This window comes from Lichtheimia ornata (assembly GCF_029851405.1).
Source record: "Lichtheimia ornata isolate CBS 291.66 chromosome Unknown scaffold00002, whole genome shotgun sequence".
Lineage (NCBI taxonomy): Eukaryota > Fungi > Mucoromycota > Mucoromycetes > Mucorales > Lichtheimiaceae > Lichtheimia > Lichtheimia ornata.
In genome coordinates this window covers 712,381-735,567 of record NW_026695322.1, presented here as the reverse complement: position 1 = coordinate 735,567, position 23,187 = coordinate 712,381, and the positions used below count along the sequence as shown (strand labels likewise).

At 43.9% G+C, this 23,187-nt stretch overlaps 7 protein-coding genes across 7 annotated transcripts; 3 read left to right on the top strand and 4 right to left on the bottom strand.

The window, feature by feature from the left end:
* Nucleotides 1-4,416: 4,416 nt before the first annotated feature.
* On the bottom strand, nt 4,417-6,502 carry O0I10_000759 (uncharacterized protein; the record flags this gene model as incomplete). Its single annotated transcript, XM_058480865.1, has 9 exons — nt 4,417-4,443; nt 4,503-4,718; nt 4,777-5,042; nt 5,107-5,358; nt 5,410-5,548; nt 5,624-5,641; nt 5,707-5,799; nt 5,857-6,033; nt 6,125-6,502. 9 exons carry the CDS (start codon nt 6,500-6,502, stop codon nt 4,417-4,419), a joined length of 1,566 nt encoding a protein of 521 aa, XP_058348429.1.
* A 2,008-nt stretch (nt 6,503-8,510) lies between these two features.
* On the top strand, nt 8,511-10,387 carry O0I10_000758 (uncharacterized protein; the record flags this gene model as incomplete). The annotated part of the gene is made up of 8 exons (XM_058480864.1): nt 8,511-8,777; nt 8,842-9,018; nt 9,082-9,171; nt 9,228-9,245; nt 9,312-9,450; nt 9,519-9,770; nt 9,823-10,304; nt 10,361-10,387. 8 exons carry the CDS (start codon nt 8,511-8,513, stop codon nt 10,385-10,387), a joined length of 1,452 nt encoding a protein of 483 aa, XP_058348428.1.
* Nucleotides 10,388-11,289: 902 nt separating this feature from the next.
* On the top strand, nt 11,290-13,797 carry O0I10_000757 (uncharacterized protein; the record flags this gene model as incomplete). Its single annotated transcript, XM_058480863.1, has 16 exons — nt 11,290-11,512; nt 11,582-11,670; nt 11,761-11,847; nt 11,909-11,945; nt 11,996-12,049; nt 12,122-12,210; nt 12,296-12,313; nt 12,370-12,430; nt 12,493-12,573; nt 12,632-12,780; nt 12,846-12,951; nt 13,031-13,089; nt 13,164-13,312; nt 13,381-13,448; nt 13,510-13,715; nt 13,771-13,797. The coding sequence occupies 16 exons, from the start codon at nt 11,290-11,292 to the stop codon at nt 13,795-13,797; spliced, it is 1,503 nt and encodes a 500-aa protein (XP_058348427.1).
* A 168-nt stretch (nt 13,798-13,965) lies between these two features.
* On the bottom strand, nt 13,966-15,114 carry O0I10_000756 (uncharacterized protein; the record flags this gene model as incomplete). The annotated part of the gene is made up of 1 exon (XM_058480862.1): nt 13,966-15,114. One exon carries the CDS (start codon nt 15,112-15,114, stop codon nt 13,966-13,968), a length of 1,149 nt encoding a protein of 382 aa, XP_058348426.1.
* An 854-nt stretch (nt 15,115-15,968) lies between these two features.
* On the top strand, nt 15,969-17,779 carry O0I10_000755 (uncharacterized protein; the record flags this gene model as incomplete). The annotated part of the gene is made up of 9 exons (XM_058480861.1): nt 15,969-16,034; nt 16,119-16,152; nt 16,232-16,487; nt 16,546-16,614; nt 16,675-16,859; nt 16,917-17,116; nt 17,209-17,328; nt 17,437-17,516; nt 17,629-17,779. The coding sequence occupies 9 exons, from the start codon at nt 15,969-15,971 to the stop codon at nt 17,777-17,779; spliced, it is 1,161 nt and encodes a 386-aa protein (XP_058348425.1).
* An 857-nt stretch (nt 17,780-18,636) lies between these two features.
* Nucleotides 18,637-21,522, bottom strand: O0I10_000754 (uncharacterized protein; the record flags this gene model as incomplete). The annotated part of the gene is made up of 5 exons (XM_058480860.1): nt 18,637-19,748; nt 19,822-20,077; nt 20,139-20,651; nt 20,713-20,886; nt 20,956-21,522. 5 exons carry the CDS (start codon nt 21,520-21,522, stop codon nt 18,637-18,639), a joined length of 2,622 nt encoding a protein of 873 aa, XP_058348424.1.
* Nucleotides 21,523-22,253: 731 nt separating this feature from the next.
* O0I10_000753 (uncharacterized protein) lies at nt 22,254-22,953 on the bottom strand (the record flags this gene model as incomplete). The annotated part of the gene is made up of 2 exons (XM_058480859.1): nt 22,254-22,819; nt 22,878-22,953. 2 exons carry the CDS (start codon nt 22,951-22,953, stop codon nt 22,254-22,256), a joined length of 642 nt encoding a protein of 213 aa, XP_058348423.1.
* Between the last annotated feature and the right edge of the window lie 234 nt (nt 22,954-23,187).

The following is a 23,187-nucleotide window of genomic DNA, read 5'->3' as shown; positions in this document are numbered from 1 at the left end:
AGGTGCCTGTATCTCCGAACTCTTACAATGAAACGTGGGGTTTTGAATAGAGCAACGCCTGACTTGGCCAACAGCACCTTGTGTGAAAGTTTCGCGTTCAATGTCGCAAACAGCCCAAAAAATATTTTTTGGTCGTCGTCGTCGAAGAGGTCGACCCCCAGATCCAGTTTGGCTGGTGGCGACATTGCGAAATCTGGGATTGGCAAGCTTGATCATGAAACTTTCACACAAGGTGCTGTTGGCCAAGCCGAGCACACTGTTCTATCAAAGACCCCACGTTTCCATTGTAAAGTTCGGAGATACAGGCACCTTTATGTTTGTAAGCGTGATGCTATATGAAGAGTGGTCTTCGTTCATTGTCAAGTAGGTGGACCCTGGCAGAGCAAAAGATGCAGAAGGACCTCTTGGGTACCTCAGCTAAAAGTCAGGACTTCAGAGACAATGCATGACAGGTACGCAACCCTCCCTTTATGTCATACATTGGCAGCTAATAGCCACTTTTGCATTCCCAACTTTTGTGCATTCTATTGTAGGCGGACGATGCACCTGTTTTATTAATTATTTCCATGATTAAAGTAGGTTGATCCGAGCTGATTTGGTTGAGTTACGCTCACACAAGATTACATCGGTTGAGCTACATCGAGCGTACTCTATGTCCAGAGTGATGTAATCTCTCTTTGACCGCAGCTCAGTCAAATCAGCTCGGATCAACCTACTTTAATCATGGAAATGAATGTCTAGAGCAGGAGCATCGTTCCCATGCAGTGGATCTCGCAACAATGATGATTGGATAAAAGTGGCTGTTAGCTAGCAATACATGCCTGTTCCTAGATGATCCATAAAGTAATTATACATTGACCCTTTCATTCATGCAAACGTAGCTGTGTTACACAACACGACCCTCTGCATCTTTTGCTCTGCCAGGGTCTACCTACTTGACAATGAACAAAGACCACTCTTCATATAGCATCAAGCTTACAAACATAAACGTGCCTGTATCTCCAAACTTTACAATCGAACGTGGGGTTTTTAATGGAGCAATGGGCTCGGCTTGGCCAACAGCACCTTGTGTGAAAGTTTCACGTTCAATGTCGCAACTAGCCCAAAAAATATTTTTTGGTCGTCGTCGTCGAAGAGGTCGACCCCCAGATCCAGTTTGGCTGGAGGCGACATTGCGAAATCTGGGATTGGCAAGTTTGATCATGAAACTGGCACCCAAGGTGTAGTTGGCCAAGCCGAGCACATTGCTCTAATAAAAACCCCACGTTTCATTGTAAAGTTCGGAGATACAGGCTCCTTTATGTTTGTAAGCGTGATGCTATATGAGAAGTGGACTTTGTTTAATGTAAAGTAGTATGACTATAATAGAGCAAAAGATGCAGAGGGCGTGTTTGTGTAACTTGAGTCATTCAGCACAGGCGATGCATGATTCTTGTACACTATTTTGGAATAGTTCAAAATGCCAGCAAATAACCTTAGTCCTCCCATTCTCCATTGTTGCCCAATCCAATGCGTACGAACGATTGTCCTGCTCCAGCCCAGCATGCCCATCATTCAACTTTCTTGATCCGATGAGATTTGACTGAAGAATGCTCAAACACAGAAACATCATCCAATATCAGAAGAATCAAATTGGTAAGTTATTTGTAAACTGCCGGCTAATAGACCATTCCTTCCATTCACCTTTGTTGTCCAATCCAATGCACACGAACGATTGTCCTGCTCCAGCCCATTATCCCCATCCTTCAACTTTCATGATCCGAGAGGATTTGACTGAAAAACGCTCAAACACAGTAAGTATCGCCCAATATGAGAAAAATCATTTTGCAAAGTTATTTGTAAACTGCCAGCTAATAGCCCATTCCTCCCATTCAACTTTGTTGCCCAATCCAATGCATACGAACGATTGTCTTGCTCCAGCCCAGCATGCCCATCATTTAACTTTCATGATTCGAGCTAACCTGGTAGTAAGGTAATGGCTGTTGTTGGATCATCATTATCATGTAAAGTGTAAAATGGCACACACCCTTTTGCTATACGTGAGGATCATTTCTTTTATTTACGTGTACCTATTGTCTATTACGAGGGTGATGATGACGATGGGTGGATGGTGTGTGTGGGGTCATTGAGTGGCCTCAGTGTAATAGCAGTAGGGGATTTAAACTTGGGGGACAGCAGCTCCACGACTTGAAACAACGCTTCTCCCTCCTCTGCTTTTATGTAATGTATTATAGAAGAGTGCTCTTGTTGGCTGTGAGGTGTTAATGTAGTTCTGAACATGCATTGTCAGGGAATGAGTGTGTCCAAGTGCTGAGGAATGAGCGTGGTTGGTGGTTGGTGGTTGCCATGGCGATATTGTCGCTTCCTCTTGTTCGTTGCTATTCCCGCTCTATGCTTGGTGTCAACAGGTACATTCAGAGTCCAATGTTGCAGCAAAGCTTGTTCCATTGACGCGTTAGCTTGCATAGGGGACAACTTTGGTTTCAAGGCGTTGGCTGGTTTGGCGTTCTGTTTCGGCTCAACAACACTACACCATGGTTTTCGGTCTCTAACAACCAGCAACAAAGGATCTTTATGTCTATGGAAAAGGCAAGTACAATGAAACAAACAATGAAAAGGGTGTTCATTGTGTGTGTGCTAATAATGAATTGTATAGGTTTCTTTGGTCAGGCAATGCAACTTGGGGCATCATCATCATCATCTCTTTGGGTTCAAGTCCCAGCCTGTATCAAGTGGCCGCTGCGTCGCTCTGCACTAGCCAAGTGTGCTGGAAAAGCTTCTTGGAACGCGTCCAGGGCTCTACAGGCCTGTGTTGAGGTGATCGGTCGACGACGATGGGTTTTTGGAAGAGCATGGTCACCGTGTTGAGGTAAAAGGGGATTTGCAACAGCTTGTAGTCGCCCCGGCCGTGAATGTGTTGACATCAGTGCGAACCAACATGCTCTTCTCGTGACAGGCTCGTTCTTTCCCTTGAGGATTTCTTTTCATGAGGTGGGAAATGATTGGAAGGATTGGGGATCATTCTTTCTTTGGAGAGGATGAATGAGGACAACTATGAGCCTGGACTCTACGTAAGTGAGCCCTTCCTTGCCATGGATCGAACTGGCCTTGCGTGATTCGTGCAGTGCTTTCTCAAGAACAAGGGATCGCCCGACGTTGCTCGTATGGTGGTGATTTGGTTTGTGAATTCCTTCTGATTTGCTTTCTTCCTTTGAGAGGATAGCCTAACGGTATACCAAATCGTCATCATTCCCGGCATCATATGGTCTAACTTGCTTGCTTTCTTATTTATAGAGACGACGATTACGATGATTACCACATACACAACAATGGCGATTACGATGATAACGACAACGAGATTCAAAAGGAAGCCTGCAAGATCCCATTCTTTTCAACTCGTGTATTTTTGGATGTTGGTGTGACGGATGAGATTGACGACTGGTGACGAGTAGGAATGATGACGGAGGACGACTACGAGGATGGTGGTGGCAATGTACAGTACATAGCAAGATAGCGAGATGAAATAAAGCATTGTTTATTTATTACACGCTTGTTGGAGGTTGCTAGCTTGTGGATTACATACTATTGCTTCGAAGATGGAATAATAAAGGTGGTTTCGGTTATCGGTCATGCAAGAAGTACATGGCTTTTGTAATACAATAAGGAGGAGTGGGAAGTGGGATGACCTTGAGAAGAGAAAAAGTGAAGAGATCCCTCCATTGAGTTTCAGGATGAGTGACCCATCAACATGTATACGTATCTTTTTACATATACAAATTGGTTTACGCAGCTCGACCTTCTCCTACATGCAAATGTGATACATACCTTGATACACCTTCATGGTTGGATTCTGTTTTACTTACGTACCTTCACAAAAGGCAATCATCATCATCATCCATTCGTGCAGCATTGTTATGGTTTTCATAACCTGTATAACGGGGTTCTCAGGTAGCCAACACATAATGGATCACATTCCGCAAAATGGGACTTGTATGTTAAATCAGCGCACGGTCCATGAAGCGCACTATTGGTCATTCCTCAATCAATACAAGCTGCAGACTTCCATTGCAGAGCAAGTACGGCCAAAGAGCTTCAACGCTATCACACCGCGTGTCTTTGGAATACAATAAAGCAATGCAAAAACATGGTTGTTTTTGTTCGTTTAATGATGAAAGGTGGCAGTTTTAGAGATCTACTCATACATGAAGTGGGATCGAGACTGTGTATGGTTCTGCACTTGTCAATAGAGGCGTAAATGCTGCTGATTAAGGTGACAGATGTGAAAAGGAGTGAGCTGGGGGAACGTGTATAATAGAAAAGAGCGGGAAGCGTTATTAGGTAAAGTGATTCTGGTTTTATGCAAGGGGCATGGCTTCATATGCATGATTGATGCGCCACATTATCGTATTATGTCTTTTATAGGATGTATCTGTAATCCGGGTGCTGTGATAGTTATAGGTTAATAGCCTGCGTGTATTATCACCGGACATTGCAATACTTACGTTATCACAAAGATCAGTGCCTTGACATGCAGCCATGTATTCTTCGTGGGTCATGGCGTCGCGTCGCTTGTTTTCTCGATAAAGACCCCACTTTGTGCCAAGAATTAAAAGACATGTCACTCCCATAAACACGGCACAAATTGTGTGTCCTCGAATGTATCGTGGTGCGTCGTCAGCTCGATACAGTTGACCTCCAATCACGCCGCCTAAATTAGCCTGAGATTGTATGCGTATCAATAAAGAGCTCATCAACGTAGTACATGTCCATACATACCATCATTGTGAATACGGCAATTACCACCGCTCGCTTAGTCCTTCCACCTTGGTTATTGTTCATCCAAGCAGTGTTAATGCTTAGTGGGAAAATCCCACAACCAACAATGATTGCTGCAATATAGTGACCGACAACAGGAACATCCTCTCCCAAAGTCGCTAGCAGGATGTAGCCAATCATGCCCACAAGACTTATTGCTGTCAAATGAAATCCACGCTCCAAAAACCTATCCGAGGTATATGCTGTGATCACCGTCAAAACAAAACCTATAGGCACCATCGTTTGAATACTTTTGCTCCTATATCATCATGATCATTGCTCTCAACTTACCAACGCCATAGGGTGGTGCAGACATGAGTTGAGCACTGAGACTACTATAGCCCATGCCTACCACGATCGTGGGCAGAAACATAGCGTACGCGTACATGCATGTAGCTGACAAGAGATAAATGCTACCAAACGCATACATTTTCCAATCAGTGAATGCCATGCGAACTTGCTTCCAAGAAAAGTGCTTTTCTCTTGATGGAGAATCATGTTCGATAAGCCTTGTAACTTTTTCTTGCTCGTCGGGTGTTAAGACTATTACAATGATAAGCACCAAATCAGGGTTGATTGAGACGAATGACTTACATTTGCATGTCTCTGGGTAATCGGGCAAGAGGAAGTAAACGCATATCGCTATCACCAATGTAGGGATTGCTTCGATAATGAAGATCCATTGCCATCCATGTAAACCTTGAAGGCCATCCATATGCATGATTCCATATGCCTGTTGTGTAACGTTGCGTGAGTTTATATTGAAACGCTTCCCTTTGATGCTGTTACTCTTGGTGCTGGCACTTACTAATACGCCACCAAAAGCCTAAATTTCGCATTGACCCATTAGACACAAGCATGAGAGACAAAAATGAATGAAAATAGACTTACTCCTGCAAGGTTGGATGCTGAACTTGTAGCCAATGCTGTACGTAGACCTTGTACTTTTCTAGGGTACCATACTGATAGCAGGTAGACAACAGCCTATTCACTCGGTTATTAAATTTGTAATCAGATCAACCAAAAAGTCCGATAACTCACTGGATAAAGGCCTGCTTCCGCTAGGCCCAGGAAGAATCTTGCGGCAAGTAAACCACTGCCGTTTTTGACTGCTGCCATGGCTGCAGTGATTGTGCCCCACGTTATCATGATGGCTGCGATCCAACGTCTTGGGCCAACAAATTTAAGCATTAAATTTGATGGCACATCAGCGATGACCTGGTATATGAATAATGAAATAGTGCGGGGTAGTTGGTAAAATGCTTGATGGAGAAGCCACCGAAAAGGAACAATCATCCCAACAACTTACATAGCTGATAAAGAAGATGGAAACCGCCCAGTTGTACATGTCATCGCTCATACCAAGGTCTTCAACTAATCCAGCCACTTTGGCATTGGCGATATTAACTCGGTCAAGGAAGGAGCAGATATACAATAAAGCGATAAAGGGTATAATGCGAAGATCGATTTTGAAAAAGAGCCGTCGAGCTTCTTTTCGATCTGGCAGCAATGATTCATCCTCCACGTGCCCTGATTTGACTTCGGATAGGTTTGGTGGTGGTGGTCGTTGCTGGGTATCGCTATTATGATCCATCTGATGTTTGCTTCCAGGGGCTGGTGGGTAATAGTGACGGGTGAAAGGACGAAAAGAAAGATGTTGCATTGGCCAAAGCTGCCACACAAGCATTTGTTTGGCAAGGTTAAAAGTCCACTTGTCGCCCGTGAAACCATAACATCGTCACGTGCCTTATTGGCCCTGGTTGCTACGATTAGCATTTGATTGTCCGCTACACGACCCTGAATGGGTGTTTCTCATCACACAGGAAAAAAAAGATCGGTAGCCTTGTTGGTTGGGTATGTGTGGTGGTGGTCATCCAAAAAGCTCATAATCGATTCCTCAGCCTTGCATCACATACAAGATAAAATTTAATCCATAGTATCGGTACATGAGTCAAGAACGAATGCTACTTTGAAAGAAGTAGGTTGATCTCAAAGCCGTTGTAGCATGAATCGGATGGATGGGATAGCCATTTTATAGATAGGAGCTTAGCCATTTACTCACACAGCATTATTTTCCTTCGAGCTTTATCAATCTTTGTCCAAGGACAAGGTCCCCCACTAGATATCCTCAGCCACTTTGGTGTCACTAGCCGATCCAGATGGAAGATGCAGGCCTACAACAATGCGTGATCTATTCACCGCGGATATCAAAGCTTCTCTTTTCGGCGAAATAGAGCAGTGCCGGGATCCCTTTTTTGTTCTTTAGTCATTGCCATATGAATAAGCAGTGGTTCTATTTCTTTCCTTGGTGACAGGGATTGAGATGGAAACAAAGCGTGCTCACTTTTAGAGAGAGAAAAGGGAGTACATGTTTTAAAGGGTTGTGCAAGATTGGAATGGTAGGAGAGACAATGAAAGTTTTATTATTGTCATGGAGACACATACAACATAAGGTCGCTAGCTACAAAGAAAGGCATAATGACTAAGACACATGTACCAAAAGGGTATCATCATGGTTTGCCGGCGTAACTAGGTTTTGGAAGAATGAATTTTACCGGCCATCTTGCTGCAACATCATTTGCTACCTTCCTCTTCTACCGACGTCTTCACACTACAATGGCAATACTACATCCAATTCAACGCTACTCTTGACTCTGATCCACCAACTTGCGACGGCGAATTATAGCAACAGCTCATTGAGGTGCGGGTTGGATCGGCAACGACGCCTACGTGTTCAGCAATTGACGAGTACAAAGGCAACTGTGAGATTCAGCAGCAGGCTCTCTTCGAAGCACATGACTGGAGCTTATCCACATAGCTATCATCAAGGAATGGGGGTGTTACCGCTTCTGCTGGCAAACAGGTGTATCAATAAGCACCAACGTTTCGGTTACATGAAGCCTACAAGGGATCCAGCCATCAGCATACGTTATCTTTTAGCATGTTTCATAGCTAGCATGTCAAAGCATTATCAATAACAGTTCAGTATGTTTCATGAAGACAACGGCGCTTTTATATCAGTGAGGATGCAAAACTTAGCACCATTTGACATCATTTGAGCCAATATCAATGATAACCTCGTGCACAGACATTGAAGTGTCATGCCAATGCCAAGGTCCTTTTTGATTATATCGAGAGTTCCTATGTACTACATTTGTATTCGAGTACTTCAAGTGGCAAGGGTGATGGATCATCAAACAGAGGAAGGAGAGAATTGCAGCTGTGAAAGGCATCCATGGAAGAGAGTTGTTCATGAATCAAGCTTGATTGATATGTAAGCACACCCAACGATGCAGGTACACATCTTCGATCAATATATATATAAGGGAAGGAGCAGGTAACTGTGGACGCAATCCCTTTGAGAATCGTGGTACCGTGTTGGCATGGAAACCTTTGACATCCATCAATCATTCCTATGGTTACGAAGATCCACATGCATTATTCACTTATGCAATTTGGATGTTTTGCATAAGACAAATGAGGATGAGTGTGATCGGCTTGTTGATGACTGACACTGAATAATTGCATATCAAACCAAAGGATGGTTAAGATGAGCATGCATGTAAGTGCCACATAAAGGAGAACAGCTGCATTATGAGCAGCAGCATGCTTGAAGCTCCTGTTGGTTGGGCATATCCATGGCATATATATACCATCACTCTCTTTACCTAATTGCAGTTGTTTACTTTTCCAGCATGGACGACAACGTCTACCCTATTTACAGCTCACAAGAAAGCAAAGCACAGCATGTAGATAACGCATCAATACTAGATCAAAACGAGAAAAGACGTCTCTTCTTCAAGTTGGATCGTCGTATAATACCTTACCTTGCCCTTTTGTATCTTTGCTCGTTTCTTGACCGAGTAAACATCGGCAATGCCAAAATTGATGGTATTGTTGATGATCTTGGTATGAGCGAAAGTATGTTCAACTGGGCAATGTCAATCTTTTTTATCGGTTACGTACGTTATTGGAATAAGCATCTTAACCCACGCATTCGGTAAAATGCCAACCCAACAAGCATAGGTCATCTTTGAAGTACCCGCCAACTTGTTCCTAAAGCTTATGGGCCCAAGGTACTGGATTAGCTTAATAATGCTCGTGTGGGGTGTCATTATGGCTGCCATGGCTGCCTGCAAAGATGGACCCAGCTTATTGGCTGCAAGGTTCTTTCTGGGTTTGGCTGAAAGCGGCTTGTTTCCAGTAGAGTATACGATGGAGATAGGGTGGATTATTCAAGATTCTAAGGATATGGTTTGTGAACAGGGAATTGCCTTTTATTTATCGGTGTGGTATCCTCGACGTAATCAGACGGTGCGGATCGCTATGGTGTGGGCGTCATCCACAATCGCAGGGGCAAGTGTTTCCCTAAATACTTATCCTCATTCGTTGTAATCTTATGCATATGATAGGCCTTTGGTGGTTTGGCGGTAATGAAAATCATGCATTCTCCAGCAACCTGGTGTGTTTAACCACCCTGCCTTGTTCCATCATAGGCATACGGTATCATGTACATGGATGGCCTTCAAGGTTTACATGGATGGCAATGGATATTCATTTTGGAAGCACTACCCACTCTGTGTTTGACCATTGTCACCTTTTTTTACTTACCTGACTATCCTGAAACATCGTCCTGTGAGTGATGCATGATAATGCAATACCAAAAAAAGGTATATACTTTTCAAGTACTAATACCCATTTAGTTTTGTCTGCCTCAGAGAAGGAGGCTCTTGTTCATCTACTTGATCAAGATTCGCCAGCCAAAGAGAAACATTTTTCTTGGAGACAAGTTGCCATGGCATTGACGGATTGGAAGATGTATGCTGTTGGATCAATCCAGCTATGTTCAGCTACATGCATGTATTCATTCAGCCTTTTTCTCCCCTCGATCATTGTTGGCATGGGATACAATAACATACACGCTCAGCTCATGTCAGCTCCCCCTTACGCAGTTGGTAATGCGTGGTGCTTACATCCACAATGAAAATCTCATCATTGTTTTTATAGCATGTACGTTGACAATGTTATGTGCGTATACCTCGGACAAGTACGTGGAGCGTGGATATCATGCTGTCGTATGTTGTTTGATCGGCATGATTGGTTACATCATGCTTGCCACACTCCAAGATCACAGCAATGCTGTTTTGTATGGGGCATCCATTGTTGCAGCTTGTGGCATATTCCCTGTGCTTTCACTTACAGTCGCTTGGAACAGTAACAATCAAGGTGGTCACTTTAAGCGTGCTGTAGCTATCGCATTTGTTGCAGGGATGGCCAACTGCGGTGGAATCATAGGCGCCCAAATTTATCGAGCTGACGACGCACCAAAGTACATTCGTGGCCACACAATATGCGTTGCTATGATGGGAGGAGCCTGCATTTTATCAATTTTGACCAAAATGGGACTTGCTCGGGAAAACAAGAAACGGGATACAATGACACCGCAAGAACATGCAGCTGCATGTGAAGGCAAAGATTTGTGTGATAAGGTATGCTCATTAAAAACTTGATGCTTGTTTACCCACATTCTGTATCCTGTATGTAGCATCCGGATTTTAGATACATTCATTGAGGGGGGGGGGCAATGCCTTTTGATCTATTTCAAGTGGATCAGCTCAAGCATCATCATTACACTAAAACAGCTTTCACTTTTCAAATCTAATAGCATAATACATTGGCGATGGGAGTGTATGGGTTGGCATATGGTCAGCCATTACTATCTAATAAAGGTATCACCATCAACATAGCCTCGAATGGATTATGCATACAGGAGTTTAATATGCAACAACGGCCTTATCGATCTCACTCAAAAAGAGGTCGCCCTTGATTATGGCCGTTTTTGAAAATGAAAATGTTGCAACTTGAGCATTTATCAATGGAGACGCCTATTCTCGGTGATGTGATCAACCTACAAGAGCATCATTCATTCTTTAGAGCTTGCGTTGCCATGCAAAGAAAAACCCAACCCAAATGTTGATCCATAGCTATGGTGGCGGTTTGCATCTGTCAAGAAGGTTCCTCTGATGCATCGTGTGAATGGGAGCCATTTGTTGCACAATCCCTGGTCTTTGGACAGCTACAACCTGCGCACAACGGAAACTGTGGAAGCTCAAGCCGATGGCAGTGGTGTAAAAAGTCCCACGTACATACCCACAGTGCGCTTTGATAAGCTACTATGGGCCGATTTTATCCTTTTGTGGCAAGGGGCTTGAGAAAAGATTGATATGGATGATTGGTCAGTGTGTCATATCGCCTCATTCCCCACACTCGATTATAGGGTCGTACACGATATTGAGTTGTGTGTGTGGGATCCGAATCTCATCTTGTATGGTAACAATGGTGATGCTGAGTAACATCACACAATGGGAGATGTATGCATCATTTAGTGTATAAAAGCAATCTACTCCTCACATGCTTTGATCCCGCTTTGTTTTTCTTCCTTTTTCATCCAACACCACCACCAAACCCCATCCCATGGCTACCATACAGGGAAAAGAAGAAAAGACGATTGTCGTCGAAGAAAAGGCAGAGGTTTATACTACCGATGACTTGGAGCATGGCTATGAAACTACGGACGATGGATTCGTGCCTCCTGATGAGAAGGAATGGCTTAAATTGCGATGGAAACTGGATTTGCGGATCATTCCCTACGTCGGTCTTCTTTACCTATGTTCATTTTTGGATCGTGTTAATATTGGTAAATGAGTGCATACAAGTGATAATGATTCCCCCAATGGCTAACGAGACAACTCGATCCTCTTCAAAGGCAATGCCAAGGTTGCCGGGTTACAAGAGGACTTGAATATGACCGGTAGCGAGTACAATTTGGCATTGACCATTTTTTTCATTGGCTATGTAAGTGGAAAGAGTCATTCCCAATTGCACATTCTGGTTGGATGGCTGAGCTTTTTTGTTCATTCATGCTGATCCATTCGGGGTTTTTAGATCCTCTTTGAGGTGCCGTCTAATCTTATGCTCAAGAAAATCGGTCCTAGCAAATGGATATCGATCGTGATGCTGTCATGGGGCATGGTAAGTGATAAAAGTGTGGTATGCGACTTGTAATGTGTATGCTTACATAAGCACTTTATAGGTAATGGCGTGCATGGCAGCCGTGCACAATGCAGCAGGTACCGTCTTTTAGCATAGTATGAGGTGTATTCTGATCTCCTCGGATTAGGTCTTTTGGCAAGTCGCTTTTTTCTCGGTATAACAGAAGCTGGCTTATTCCCAGGTGAGGCTTCGGAATGATTGTATGGTACGGAAAAAGTGGCTGGTATTAAATGGCGGTATCTCTTTCCCATAGGCGTAATTTTCTATCTGACATTGTGGTACACAAGAAAGGAGCAGGCAACCCGTTTGGCACTTTTCTTTGGATGTTCAACTTTGGCGGGTGTAAGTATTGCCTTTGTGTCCACGGATGAACCATTTTTACCGATCTACAATGACTAACAATTGATCTCTACTTGTGCTACTATAGGCATTTGGCGGTGTATTGGTAAGTGATCGGCTATACAAAAAGTGCAATATACATGCTCACACGCAGGTCGACAGGCATACGGAATCATGCAAATGGATGGCATTCGAGGCATGCATGGTTGGCAATGGATCTTTAGTAAGGATGATTTTGGTTCATTGCTTGCTAAATAGAGGAGTACTAACAACGTACCCAAAAAGTCATTGAGGCTATTCCAACTTTGGTCCTTGCATGCTGCACATACTTTGCCCTTCCTGATTTCCCGGAAACAAAGAGCAAATGTAAGTTTGCATAAAAGAGTGCATCGATAGCATGTGTAAAACTAACACATTATCCTAGTCCTTAGCGAACGTGAACGTGAAATTATCGTGCATCGCCTACGAAAAGACGCTGGTCCAGCAACAGAGACCCAATTTAGCAAGAAGCAAGTGCTTGCTGCTTTTCTGGATTGGAAGGTGTATATGCATGCAGCCATTTTTATTTCCTTGGTGAGTGGTTATTGAATTAGATCAATCAATGAAGGATCAGCTGACAGATGTAATATCGAAAAAAGGTGACACCGCTTTATTCTCTCAGTATGTTCATGCCAAGCATCATCAGTGGTATGGGATTTACAGCCCTTACTGCACAAGCCATGTCGGCACCACCATACGCATTCGGTAAGGATATCCTTTAATGAGGGGTGGGACCGTTGTATCAAAGACTACTTTGGAATACTAAGGCTTGACATTTATCCAGCATGTGTTGCCACGATCGCTGTTGCCATGCACGCTGATAGAAAGGGTGAAAGAGGCTTGGTAAGTGCATATCATGGAGAAAGGAAGGGTGCATGAATTACAAGTCGCATGGTGAGCTAACTTTTTCCTTGAAGCATATTGCCATTCCTGCAGTTGTTGGTATGGTTGGCTACGTGTTGCTTGTCACTTTGAAAGACAAAGGCTCTGTTGCCATGTATGTCGCTGCATGCATCACTGCAACTGGTGTTTTTGGTCCCATTGCACCCATGCTTAGTTGGTTCAGGTTCGTATTCCAAAAAAGCTACATGTATTGAAACACTTTTATTTATACTCATTGAACAAAACATTCAGCAATAATTTTGGTGGCCAAACAAAACGTGGTGTGGCAACTGCTATTATTGTGTCGCTTGGAAACATTGGTATGTACATAAGAAGCAAAGATGATGATATTAGGGTGATAATTAACCTATCCCCCAACAGGAGGTGCTATGGGTGGCCAAGTTTATCAAGCGTGGGATGCACCCCATTACACACGTGGTCATACTATTTGTGCTGCATTGATGGCCTGTGCGATTGTGCTATCCGTCATTTACAAATTCCTGCTGATCCGCATGAACAAGAAACGCGAGAACATGACCGAGGAAGAATACAACAAGGCTTGTCAAGGCGAGGAGCTTTGTGATCATGTAAGCAATAGTCAACATGGTGTTGTTTTATTAAGTACTCATATCTTTTCCATAGCATCCCGACTTTAGATACATGTCTTGAAGACGGCATCTACCATCCACTCATCTTATACTAATATCCCCTCTACCATAATACGCTATCCCATAAAGTACAAGCTAGCTGTAGTTTATAATCTTCATTGTAGATATAGATCCGCGTCAATCATAAGTAGCCTTGGATCAAGTCATACATCAAATACATATAAACCATTTACACCTTTATTTCCTCCTCGAGATGTGTGTTTGTGCTATCCTGATGCTGCTGCTTTCTTCGCTTTGCATTCTTGGACCAAGCTTTCAATCGCAAACGTTTCTTGTGCCTTTGTTTCTCCCATTTTGAGATGTATGCCAAGAGTCGTGCTCGTGTCTCGGTGCTCATAAGCCTAGGATCACCATTGCTGTAATAGTACATTTGATCGACAAGACGTTGAGCGGTTGTAAATGCATTACGACGACATAGGGCAGTGACCAGCCCACCCACAATTGCTTGATCCGTAGCAATCCCACGTTGATGCATATCCTCCAACAATTGATCTGCTGCATGTAAATCCTTGGTTTGTGCAACTGTCTTGAGCATGATGGAATAGGTACGTGCACTTGGATTGATATCATCTTGTCGCATGTGATCGAATAATATCCACGCATTATCCACTTGACCATGTTGTACAAGCATATTGAGAATTGAATTGAATACGGCCACATGTTTTGTTGGTGTCAGCTTGAGATCCGTCATTTCACGACATAGCTGTTCAATGATACGCGTTGGAGGTTCAGCGATTTGATGGCGATGTGATAGTTGACGTGATGATGATTTGGAGACGAGGTTGATGATCATTGTATTGAGATAGAGCATGATGCGTCGTCGTCGTCGGGACATGGGTCGTTCCTTATAGTAAAGCAAAAGGGTATCATGAACGGCGTATAGTCCCCTCAAATTGTGTGATCGATACAATCCATGGCATAGTTGATACAAAGTCTCGTGTGGCGGCATCCTCTTGTGATACTGAACAAGTCGCATGTACCTGTATAACGCATCGGCAGCTCGTCCCTTGAGTAATAGCTCGCTTATTGACACATTCAAGTACTGAATCGGATCCAATTTGGCTGCTGCTACAACACTGTGGTTGTTGCTATGGCTTGTCGTTATCCATCGTCGAGACATGTCGCTCCAAAATGGTCGGTTTACTGTTGACGTGCGTATTGGACAACCACAGCCGCTGCATCGAGCAATACGAGACAATGGAGAAGACGACGACGACGACGACGACACGCGAGTGGTGAGCCGTGTAGTGATGGAGGCGACATTGGGTATAAGCGATTGAATCAGCAAATCGGTTGTTCGTCCCGTGACATTGCGCATTCCAGAGAGCTCTGCGAGGGTTGCGTGTGTGTGGGCGATGTCAAGAACGAGTGGTAAACCTGAAGCAGCAGAGCAGGTTGACGCTGTAAACAAAATATTTTGGATGGAGACGGCTTCACTCCGATCTTCCACTGGTATGGATGGATTTGCTTGTTGGCTATCAACTTTACACTCATACTATGATAGATATCCCCAAGTCATACACAATCCACCTGCCTCTTGACATACACAAGCTGGTGCATCCAGTCTAGAAAGCAACTTGTTATCGTTGCGGAGAAGCAATCAGCAAATGAAGAAGAGGAACCTGACAACCAAAATCCGCAATACACCAACATCGGCGTGCTCTTTATTCACTTCTTTGTTCAAAGCAGCCAATCGATTACTATGATGATCACAAATCGCTCGACTAGCATGTGGACCCATCAACGCTGCATTGTGTGAAAGCGGCGACCCCAAATATTTACATCAGCATGCTATGCCATTGCAAGAAGAATACAGCAAAGACCAAAGCTGAAGCCAAGGTACATGGTAAAATGCATACTTTGCGGTAACTCGAGCTAAATCCACCATGTAGAACGCATAGTTGCAGTATCACAGCATCTCACCAGATATAAAGTTGCAACATGTCCCGGTTGATCTACACCCTTGTCGCACCAAGAATCGCCATTCCTCTTATGCAAACATATACGCTTCTCACGGCATACAATTGTTTCACCCATACACAAGCAATGCATTTTATCCGAGTGGTACGTCAATTGGTTGATGAGAAAAAAACAACAAAACATGGGTGCACAATCCAACATTCTTGCTCTTTTCTTTCGTAAACGACATCCACATACAGCTTCAAAAGCAAAATGACCATATTCCAAGATCAGCCCAATCCTTCTGCAGTACTTTTGAAAGCAGGTGAACTCGTGGTGGTAAGCGAAAAAGGGAGTGTGGATTCATGCAGGTGCACATGCGATGATGGTAAGATTGATGATGATTACTTTTTCACTTTGTAGCAAAATCTATCAGTGCCCGAGTTAGGCCCAACAGGTATGTAATTCGCCTCAAGAGCCACAAGAAGCTATGCAATCCTACAACATCATCACTCATGAGGGAAAAAATAATCAAGATGTGCTGGTGGCTATCAAGGCAACGGGCATTTGTGGATCCGACGTGCATTACTTTACGCATGGGAAAAGTGGCGACATTGTTGTCAAGGACCCACTGGTAATGGGCCATGAGTCCGCAGGAGAAGTCGTGGCCATTGGGAGTGCTGTGCAAAGTCTCAAGCCTGGTGATCGTGTGGCTGTGGAACCTGGCGTGACATGCCGTACCTGTGACATGTGTAAATCTGGGCTTTACAACCTATGCCCTGATGTGGCCTTGTAAGTTACTACCCCTCATCAATGTCAAGTTAATGAATTCAATGTATGATTACTATAGTGCCGCCACACCACCTGTTCATGGCACGTTGTGTCATTACTACAAACATCCAGAGGATATGTGCTTCAAGTAAGTCATTCGTTGATGATGCCAAATAGGAAGCTCATCAATACTTGTTGTATATGATAGATTACCTGACAACGTTAGCTATGAAGAAGGTGCCTTAATCGAACCATTATCTGTGGGCTTATATTCAATCGAGCGTGGTAATGTCAAGGTTGGCGATCGTGTACTTGTTATTGGCGCTGGGCCAGTAGGCCTTTTGTGTTGTGCAGCAGCCAAAGCCGCTGGTGCTGCTTGTGTCATGATTGCAGGTAAAAAGGATCATGGAAGAAGGGTACTTTTTTATGCTGAATACAATTACTATGTAGACATTTCACCTTCTCGGCTCAAGTTTGCGGCATCCTATTACACCGATAGCCAAATCCTTTTGGATAAACCCAGCCCCAACGAACCCAACATTGAATATGCACGTCGTACTGCTGCCAAGATCCTTAAAGAATATGGTGGATATGCAGATTGTGTGCTTGACTGTACCGGTGTTGAAACATGTGTACAACTCGCTGTCTTGGTAATGTACTTTATTACTTTACATATCATCCCTGGGTCAAATTTTCTGACGATGCTCCTCATAATCGGCATGCGTTGATCATGCATTTACAGCTAACCAAAAACGGTGGTGCTGCAGTGCTGGTTGGACTTGGAGCATCCATTCAGGCACTACCTGTGGCCGAGATTGCGAATCGTCAAGTGGACATCCGTGGTATTCGTCGTTATTGTAATGTGAGTGCATGTGTATTTGCGGGGAGGATGGGACATGTGTGTGTGGGTGTGGTTGTGTGGGAAACGAATGTATATCCTGCTGCAACAATTCGGGGACAAGAACAAAAGATAGGTGGTGTGGAAGGTGTTATTAAGAATACCAACGCTGACGCGGCATACATGTATGCATCATTTTCACCCTTGCAGACGTAAGCATAAAGACCATTGGATTACCTGCATATGAACATTTTGACTGCACACGCACACACACGCGCGCGCTCACAACGCGTATACGCATGCTCACCACATGTGTTTCCATAGATACCCACGCGCCATTCAATTGCTGAGTACAGGAGTTATCAATGTCAAGTCGCTCATTACACACACGTATCCATTGGATCAAGTCAAGGAAGCATTTCAACATTGCAAGGAAGCAAGAGATGGTGCCATCAAGATACAAATTAAACCTTGATACCAATAAAGAAAAGTGCTGGAGAGATAGCCAATTCAGATGATTATACCAGCTGATGTTGTATACGTGCGTGTTCTAGACAATCAATCATCCATGTTTACAAAACAAAATGAGATGTTTTTCCCCGCGTGCCTTTTTCTTCTCATGCCCATCCATCCATGCACAAGATCAAACGGAGATAGCGGAAGAGACTAGCACAAGTGTATTACCCGCTGCTGCTGCTATCCAATCCCCCCTCCTTCTCTTTGCCCCCAATCAACCCCCTTATAAGAACGGGATTACCACTTTTAGCTATTCCAGATCGTTCGAATACATGATGAGGGGGTAAAAGGCAAATGAACTTTTATGATGATGGTCATTTTTCAAAAGAATAAATATATCGAAACAAACGAGTGGAAAGAACAGAATACAACATGAAAGGAATGGGAATGTGTGTGTATATACAAAAGAGAGTGATGGGGATTGAGATAGGCTCTCTCACAGACAACAGGAATGAGGACATATAAGAAATCATACAAAGATATACAAAGAGGATTGGCGGAACAAGGAGGGAATGGGTGTGTGTGTGAAGGTGTGTTCGGATATGCTTGGAAAGAACAAAAAAGGTTGGTTGGGTATGCTTGGGATGGAACTGTAGAAATACAACCTAGTATAGAAGAAAGAAAAAAAATACAAGTAGTGTACAAAAGGAATGGCAAGTATCAAAGCCCATGCATATGGAAGGGCTTGATGGTATAACATACAATGGGGTTGTTTGTCTGTGCGGTATATAGGAGAGAGCCTGAGGTCAATAAATAGAACAAAGCGAGCGTGGTGGGATATACAAGATATGTGTGTGTGATAGAGAATGGGTGGGTTTAGGCGTTGACAAAGAGGCTGACGGATGGGTGACGACCACGATTCTCAAAAGCCATTTGAACATCGTCGTCAGAGTTGATTGTAATCAAATCACCATCTTCATCCAAGTACTTGAGGCGCAACAATTCCTTGCCTCCAAGACCAGCACCACAACGGATCTTGCGTTCGACCTTTTCCATGAGCTGCGTATAGCTGATTCCTTCTGTTGTCTTGATCACGTAGATCTTGTCATCATATGACAACTTGACCTTCAAATCATGATGATCCGAAAGTCGTGGTGAAGAAGCCATTTGGCGGATTGAGCTATTGTTGGTTACCGAGTCGTGTGAATATGGAGCACGAGACATGGCAACAGCAGCCTTGTGGATGTTGGGGCTACTTTGAGAACGTAGACGTTGTTGATGATGATGATGGCTCTTGTTGGTTGTGGTAGCAATGCCAAGACCAGCAGCAGCCGATTGAGACTGGGTACGATTGACAACAGGTGGCAAAGGCAAATCATTGGGAGGGGTAGGAAGCATGATACCACCACCGCCACCGCCACCATTGATGCTACCCATATACTTTGCTGCGAGGGGAGAATTGGCACCATACATACGAGAGGAGCTTGTGGGTGATGATGGATGAGAAGGTGGAGGTGATACAGGGTACATTCCATAATCAATGGTGTTGGATGACGCCGTTGTGGTACTTGCGCTGGTGCGTGGCAATGGTGACAGGTTCATACCAGGCATGTGATGTGGGTATTGACGACTCTTGACCTCGTTTTTGCCACCAGGTCGGATGCTGTTGAATAATTGTGCCGAAATTGAATTGCTACGTGAGCGAGTGGGCTGTGGTAACTCATCATAGAATTCATATTCATAAAATTCATCCTCGTCGTCGTCATCATCCATAAACGAAGCTCCAGAATCACTTGGACTAGGCATTGCGTACATGTGCATCGTGCTATGATAGCTGTGTGGAACATTGGTACCAGTGCTGCTAGTGTAGTTGCTCTTGATCTTGTTGAGAGCGCTTTCCCACAGCTTGAGTTGCTCCTCGTTACGGAATAAAAGCGTGAAGCTTTCCAGGTCACGTTTACCATATTCAACTACTAGCATCCATGTACCTAATTATGTGCGCGTGTGAGTACGTGTCAATAACAAACCATGTGTGCTAGTCAGCTGAAAAGAGAATTTTACCATTGAGCGATCGGTTATAGACACCATGGATTTGATGTGCACCCACATTGAGGCGTTCTTGAAGACTACCACGTCGCTTCTTTTTGATAATCGTATTGGATTTGGTAAGGCGGTTCTTGGCAGCTTCCTTGTTTTCCTTGCAAATCAATAAACATCGTTCGAAAAGAAAGAGGCACATTTCTCGTGCTGAATCCTTGGTCATAAGAGAGAGCTTGTCTTGCAACATGAGCGATCCATAAGATTCAATGGAGCTTGACTATACAATACAAGGCAGTGAGTGGGTCATTCTAAATACCATATACATGTATGAAACATACCCCATCATCAATGCGTTTCTTGAGATCTTCAACGGCTTGAACGTTCTCATGCTTTCTTTGGGTCTCGTTGACCTTTTCAGCAACACGCTTGATAGCTTCAAGGCCTTGTTCCATTTCAGCAAGATGCGACCATGTCTTGTCAGTGCTCTTGATGAGCTCACTCATGAGCAAAGGATATTTGCAAATGCGCTGAACAGGCTTGATAAGCATGGATGGCAACTCATAGGTTGGATTCAAAATGTTGGCAAGCTTTTGAAGCTTAGGGGCTTCCTGCACCACCAAGTCTTGTGCGGAGTAGTAGTTGGCGCAGTAGGGCTCGTACACGGAAAACGCCTCTTCCATTTGAACAAAGAGCAAGCCTAGTCGTTGTTCTTGAGCAGGCTTTTCAGCCATGTCTTCCATTTGGATCAAGAATCGGCGTTGAAAGTCGACGAGAGCATTGAGATTGCCAAACAAGTAGTGGATGGTGTCAAGAGAAAGCACCTTTTGACTTTGCAATTCACGCATGTAGTTCTACAATGCATTATCAATATCACACGTGGTCAAGCATCAATCACATGTATATGTAGGTTACCTGGAGAATCTCAAGATCTTGTACATACTTGCGTTCAGTCTCAAGCAATTCCATGACAACCTTGCCACGTATATCTTTCGGTGCATTAGGATCTGAGTTTCGGTTGGAACAGCGCACAGAAATCACGCCCCTTTCTTCCAACAAATGAAGGATTTTGTTGATTGTGTTGACAACCTAACGAAAATGGACACACAATGGACGTTGAGTGTGATGTTAATAGATGGGTTCATTGTTTTGTTTTACCTTGACAAAGCCATTGGTGTCTCCTTGATAAAGATCGGTGATGGTAAACACGTCCTCTTCAGAAAATTTAAGCTGGTTCCTGCATGCGACCAAGAAGTGATAGACGCTAGCTTTGCAAGCGTTGAGCTGGTTCAAGTTTGGATCCCGATCTTCAATTTTGATAGGCGTGTCCTTTTGCAATGCGTTGAAGAGGATGCAAAGAGAATTGCCACGTCGACAAATGGACCAAAGTTTACTCAATGGATCATTGCTGGTAGAACTTGTTGGGGTCGAAGGTTCAGATGATGACGATGAGATGGATGATGTCGTTGAAGAAGAGTTGGATGGATTGAGTTGTGAAGGAGGTGTGATATCAGCATCGAGAAATTCAGCCATGCCTTCGACAGCTGCAAGTCGATCAAGAACGGAGCGGCATGTGTGGTATAATGACGCGCCTTGTGATGCAGCCTTATTGGTAATCGATGTGGATGGCATAGGTGTATCAATCACTGATGGTGGTGTGGATGGAGGCATAGTAGGCAGTGTACCAAGAGAAGGTGTTCTGCGTTTAATCGTCAACGTTGCCATTGCAGTTGTTATATGGCACTACAAGCTGGCTGTTGTTGTTGTTGTTGTTTTTGTTGCAGACAAGAGAAGAAAGAAAGGGGGTTGTGGTGGAAAATATGTAAGCGTGAAAGGTGTCAGATGCTGCAAAAGGGGGATGAAAAAGGTGATGTGCACAAAAGGGGGTGAAAAAGAAATCGGATTGTTCCGATAAAGATAATGAAAAGAGAAAAGAAAGAGAACAGGAGAGACGCCCGTCTTCCGGTCCTGGAGCCATTTGCTTTTAGGTCCGTGAAAACCAAAAAAAAACTGCGATTTCCTTTTTTACCCAAACGATCGCTGTGTTTATTTGGCTTGCACCTCTTGCTATCGTCCAGAAAGAAATACACCATGGTAGTACCCCCGTCTCATTAGCAACTATATACACACACACCATGTGGGGAGAGAACGAGCGTGTACACCATCACCATCAGACATGCAGCTTGAGATGACAACTGCACCATTATGTCTCTTTGTTTTGCATACGTAAAAGCATATTGTGTGTGTGAATCGCCATCATCTACAGCATCTATTAATGCAATAACAAGTTATTATCATTTAACATTCAACATTCACCATCTCACTCACTCTCTCTCTCCCCTTCCCCTTGACATTGATCTAATGCCGTGCTTTGCGCGGAGTTGATAATCCACATCAGCAGCAGCAGCATTGATCATATCCCCCGTGATGGGATTGTAACACCTTGACTTACCATTTTAGCTGCTGCGACCCACCATCACCGTGGTTGGTAACGGCCGTTGTTGTTTCCAGCACCAGAGAATGCCCTTGAATAGGAAAAACATGGATGCACACTGTACACAATAAGGGATAACCGTTCGCATAATAAACTGCATAGGTGTATGTCGTGCATCATCGCGTATCAATACAAAATGCTGCTCATCCTCAAGGATACAATAATCGTTGCGTGCTGCTCGGAAGACGTATAATGAATAAGCCGTCAGCAATGCCGGATAAAGCCTTGTACTATTTCTGACACCTGCCCCGAGAGTGAAAAATAGACCCCATAGTCCGGATGATAGTGTGCTGTGCAGGAATCGCATATACTTGGCATCGCGATGTTGTCGTCGATGAGCCCCTTGCAGTGCCTCGCAATCACGTTCAATATGAATCACTGGTACTTGAGCCGTCATAACCCGTTGAAGATCGTGCTGATTCGATATCCCCACTGCCATCAGAGCCGTTTCAGGATTGGTTTGTAAATGGCGTTCGAGACAAGCGTTGTTGCATCTCCTTTGCGCGAATTGTACAATGCGAGGAATGTCTTTTGACAAGTTAGTTGATAGTGCATGGTTTCGGTGGTGACGGGTTGCTATTGTTACCAGTAGGTTCCAGGGGTGATAGTTTGGAAGAAATGATGGAAGTAGATGGAATCTTTAGCATGTTCAGAGAAGTCATAGATGATGATAGCAGCACAAAAGAATAAAAGAATTGTTTACATCAACAGACGATATTCTCCCCCATCACCTCTGATCTTTTGTTGGTGTAGGTTGCAATGGTAGTGGTCATTACCCATTCACATAACCCCAAGCTAATCTTTTTTCCCTCATGTGATTCTTGTCATACATCTAAACCCCCCACTCTTGTTGGCCCTTCCGCTCCATGATCATCCATCATCACATTATCAATGTC